General features: G+C 32.8%; 1 protein-coding gene across 1 annotated transcript in view; it reads right to left on the bottom strand.

The window, feature by feature from the left end:
* Window positions 1–5,000, bottom strand: part of LOC119580898 — an 11,486-nt gene that overhangs the window by 152 nt on the left and 6,334 nt on the right. The window contains exons 5-9 of the mRNA XM_037929134.1: window positions 4,653–4,806; window positions 3,560–3,720; window positions 3,234–3,416; window positions 2,819–2,903; window positions 1–2,681 (exon numbers count right to left, since the gene is read on the bottom strand). The exon at window positions 1–2,681 is cut by the window's left edge and continues 152 nt beyond it. Coding sequence (XP_037785062.1) covers window positions 814–2,681; window positions 2,819–2,903; window positions 3,234–3,416; window positions 3,560–3,720; window positions 4,653–4,806 — 2,451 coding nt within the window. The 3' untranslated portion in view covers window positions 1–813. The remainder of the gene's footprint in view (window positions 2,682–2,818; window positions 2,904–3,233; window positions 3,417–3,559; window positions 3,721–4,652; window positions 4,807–5,000) is intronic.

Genomic DNA, 5,000 nt, shown 5'->3' on the forward strand with positions numbered 1-5,000 from the left:
TACATTGCATTTTATTGTGCCTCTTTGAAGAAAGTGTGGAAATTCTTTTCCTTGGTCACCATACTGAAAAACTGGAAAATGAGAGTATATTTTCCTTAAACACAGTATATCTTATAAATTCAATAATTCACAGCCACCAGGTACTGTCTCACAACTTTTCAGTGACTACATAATGTTGATACTTATTTTGAAAAATAGAGAACTTAAAATATAAAGACAAATATATACTTTATATGAACTAACATTTATATAGGCACTCTCTGGTTATCATACAAAAACTTTGAGACTTTCATTAATTTTTTGTTAGAATACTGACAAATACATATTCTGCAAGGATGTTTAAATACATGACACTAACCCTGCACACTATGTTGCATTATTTGATTTTTAGGTCAGCTAAATTTAGTCCTATTGGAAATTACAAAAAATCTATTTTCATCTACTCTAATATACATTTGAGCCTTTAGAGTTCTATACTAATGGCTTTGAGATTAACAGAACACAGTCTTGAAAAATAAATAAGAGTTAAAAAATAATCAATACACAATAAGAAAAAAAAAATTACCTTCACTAAAATCTTTCTAGTCACCTTTCATTGTTTCCAGAAATAGCACTTTGTGCAGTATTGCAAAAGTTTAAATACGAGATCTGAACATTTTAATTTATGCCAAAATGAATGACAGAAGCTATTGTCATCCCTGACAATTCCTGCTAAACTAATTCATTTGTCACCATATTAAATACCAATGATTTGCACAACTGAAAAATGATATATTAAAATATAAATCCTTTCCAATAGTCATTCAAATAAACTTAGACACTCTCTTTCTGCGAAGCACTGAACACCCAAGTATACACTCTATACATGCCATTCACTGGATACCAATACCAAGATGTGGTTCCCTCTGTTCCCTTATCACATTTAACTTCTACAGCACCATCAACTTCACCCTTTGCCTGGGTCTCACTGGGCTGGGGATCACAGTCCTCCTTGGCTGACTGTGATTCTGTTTGGAAGATCCAGCCTAAGCCAACAATATACCAAGCTTGAGCAATTAATGTCGTGGCCTTTGTTTCACTGTGCATATCAAGGTTCTCCACATGATTTTCTTCAGTGTTATTTCTCCCACTGTCTGACACATCCTGTGCTGCTTTGACATCCATCCAGGAGGTGGAAAACGGGAAATATAACCAAGAGGACCACCCACCAGAACTGCTTCTATTTTCTATATTATTTCTCATAGTATTATTACAGGTTTTAATTTCATTCTTTGTGCTTTCTTCTAATACACCTGTGGCTGATGATCCTGCACTAATGGGCCCTGGTGGATCATCTGGAGGCTTTGATTTGTCAGTTGCATTTTTCTTTGGAGAACTGTCAGAGCCTGGTGAGGCTGAGACTTCATCAGGTACGGTGTGTTCGCTTGATTGTGTCCTGGCATCTTCTCTCTTCTTGCTTTCTCTTCTTTGGGAATCCTGGGATAATTCCTCTTCCTTTCTGACATCTGCACTAACAGAGCTTGGAACATTTTCTTTAGCTTTTGTTTCGTCAGTAGCATCTTTCTTTTGGGAACTTTCAAAGCCCGGTGATGTAGACACTTCATCAGGTATTCTTTGTTCACTTGGTTGTGCCCCTGTGTCTTCCTTCTCTTTATTTTCTTCTCTTTGGAAATCCCAGAATAATTTCTCTCCCTTGCTAGTATCTGAGTTTTGTCCTGTTGAAGTCTTCATGTAACCCTTTCCGGTCCGCATATCTTTGTCAGCTTGAAGAACTCTGTTTACAGCATGGAAAAGGTTTTCAAGTTGCTTTAAAGTCTTTTCATCTAGGCTAGAATGGTCATAATGGCCACGATTTTCAAGTTCTTGCATTTTTTCCAAAGATGTTAGTTTGCGATGAAATGCATTTTCTTGAAATTCTTTTAATTTATTCCTTAATTTGTCAAGTTTTGCAAGTAACACAGACTTGTTTATATTTTTTTCTGAAGTGCTTGCAGCCAACTCTTCCACTTTCAGTGACAATTTTGTTTTTTCTTCCATATCAGGTGCCACAACTTCCATTGCCTCCAATATATCTACCACAACTTTTTTTCTACTCAGCTGCAGAGACAGATCTTCAGACAGAGATGAATGGTTACTATTTGTATCTATTGTAGAAGGTAAATGGTCATCTTCTTTGTTGAAGTCAGAGCCCTTAATTTCACCAGTCATTTGCATTTCCATCTCTACATCTATTTCACTACTTTCAAGAAATTCACTGCTATCTTCTTGAGTCTCTTCCTTTGGTGTAGGAGCATTTTTGTCTAACAATGTATCTTTTACAGTGCCTCCACCTTCAATATTAGTCCTTATCAAAGAACCTGTTCTTGCACATTCTTTTTCTGGTAAATCACTCCATGTACTATGCTTCTCCTCTTCATCTTGGATCTTGTGTATACTGACCCCATGCTCAAGAACTTGACCCATTATGTTGCCCACAGACACGATCTCCAACTCCTCTGTGGCAGGAATGGGCGCCCCTTCTTCTTCGACACTTACTGAAATGGTTGGTTTTCCAATCTCTGGCAGTCTCTTCGGATAACGTAACTGATTAGGGAGACTGATATAAGCATCTCCTCCATTCTCGTGATCTGTCTGAAGGCTTAGGGCTGCTTGGTGAACTTTCCGCAAGAAGTTTGGAAAACCTGAAAAATTTTGTAATGTTACAATAAATCTTTATAACCAGCCAAAGATATCATAAACACTATTCTCGTGATTTCATTTGCATGTGACATTTATGGGATAAGTCAAGTGAAAGACTAAACATCTACTAAGTTCTTACCTGTAGCTGCTATGAAGTTTGTTATACTTTGTGGAAGACTAGTCCCAGGGTTGTCAAAATACGTGAGGGTGTATTCTATACCTGGCTGCAAAAATTTAAAAAGTTATGAAACGTTTTAGTAAAGACAAGAAAATCTTATCATGTGTACCAAATAACTATCATTCCTTATTTTCACAATATACTACAGAAATCCTATCTCATATCTCAAAGTATGAAATCTATTTCCTTATGAAAGAGAAAATAGTTAGACGTTTCCCAAAGAAATAAATTCCAAAATTCATACTGCATTTCAATATTCATCTTTTCAATTACACTGATTCTAAACAATAACCTAAAACCAGTACTATGGATTTTGTCAACAGATATCTTCAATCTATGCCATCGCTTAAAAAGAAGAATGACCTTTCCTACTTACCTTATCGATACTCTCACAGGCTCTAATGACCATTGTTGACCAATACTCATTAACACGATAAATTCCCTTCTCTTCTGGGAACACATCTGAGTCTACTGCTTGACTCATTATAACAGCTTCTTTTCTTTCTTCATTGTATGTGAAGCGCCTCTTAAAGACATAATCTCTATTTGCAAAGAATTGCTGAAACCAAAACCATAAGGTAGTAGTTCTAAAGTATATTCATGTTCATTCCAACATTTCACAGTTTGCAGCAAGACAAGTAATTTTTGCACGAGGGAGAAATACACAAATACGAAGACATAAGAAAGTTACACAAAACTCACAGGGAACTTGACAAGCCAATAAACAAGATCGGAGTTAGATTCTGCGTGGGAATCTAGTACCCGCAACTCAAGCACAGAATCATCCCATTCTTTTCTGAAGCCACTGTTTAGTTGTGCTTCCATGAATGCACTTAGGCTCACATCATCGTATGTTCCATACACTGAAAGGAATATTCCACACATTACATAAATTATCTAAACATATATGTAAATATTTTAGCCACCTGAATATTTACATGACAAACTTTGGACTAGAAATAACCTAGAATTATGGATTTCAAATGTTTTAGAGCAATGCTTAACTTATGCTTAAAGCATTAAACATACACATTGTAAGGTAAATGACAGTTTTCAATAAAAAGTGGCATTTCTGATGCTTTTTATATGTGTATTAAGTGAAAATTAAAATAAACTGGGGCAAACAATCACATAAATGCAGAGAGGGTGCAGTATACAAAGTAGTTATCAAACTGAAACTGCTGTGATACATGCATAAAAAAGGGGGGAAAAAAGTGATATCAATAACAATAACAATAACAGTAACAATAATATTAATAATAATAATAATAATAATAATAATAATAATAATAATAATAATAATAATAATAATAATTATTATTATTATTATTATTATTATTATTATTATTATTATTATTATCATTTTCATTATTATCATTATCATTATTATTATCATTATTATTATTATCATTATAATTATGATTATAATAATTATAAGTCATAATAATAATCATAAAAACAATCATAATAATAACAATAATAATAATAACAATAACAATAATAATAACAATAACAATAATAATAATAATAATAATAATAATAATAATAATAATAATAATAATAATAATAATAATAATAATAATAATAATAATAATAATAATAATAATAACAATAACAATAACAAAAAAAAAAAAATAATAATAATAATAATAATAATAAAATAGTCATTCTCATACCTGACTGCTATCTGAAAAAGTACATAAATGATGTAATTTACAGTTATATGAATATTCTTTATAAGAATATTGATCTTCATGACATAAAAGCAATACTACTTTCATTGCTAATAACACACCTTTATAAGCAAACAAATGCTGATGCACGTGGTGTCGCTGGCGCCACACAATATGGTGATCTCTTTCAATGAATGGTTCCCAAGAATCATAATGTCTATTCTTTCCAGCATAACCTATGGTACCTCTACATATACAGTAATCCACATTAGACATCTGAAAAAGTGATGAATCTTTGATTAATTGCTATATCAGTACGCTGGCTTTAAACAAAAATGGAAAGTAGATAAACATGTGTGACTGTATATGTAGTTGGATATATATGTTTGTGTATAGCCATTAACATGTGTATGTGTTTGTCCATTTGATTATATTTTTCATGTGTACATCTGTGTTCCCAAAATTATCAA

The sequence above is a fragment of the Penaeus monodon genome, chromosome 2, assembly GCF_015228065.2.
Source record: "Penaeus monodon isolate SGIC_2016 chromosome 2, NSTDA_Pmon_1, whole genome shotgun sequence".
In the NCBI taxonomy this organism is placed as follows: Eukaryota; Metazoa; Arthropoda; class Malacostraca; order Decapoda; family Penaeidae; genus Penaeus; species Penaeus monodon.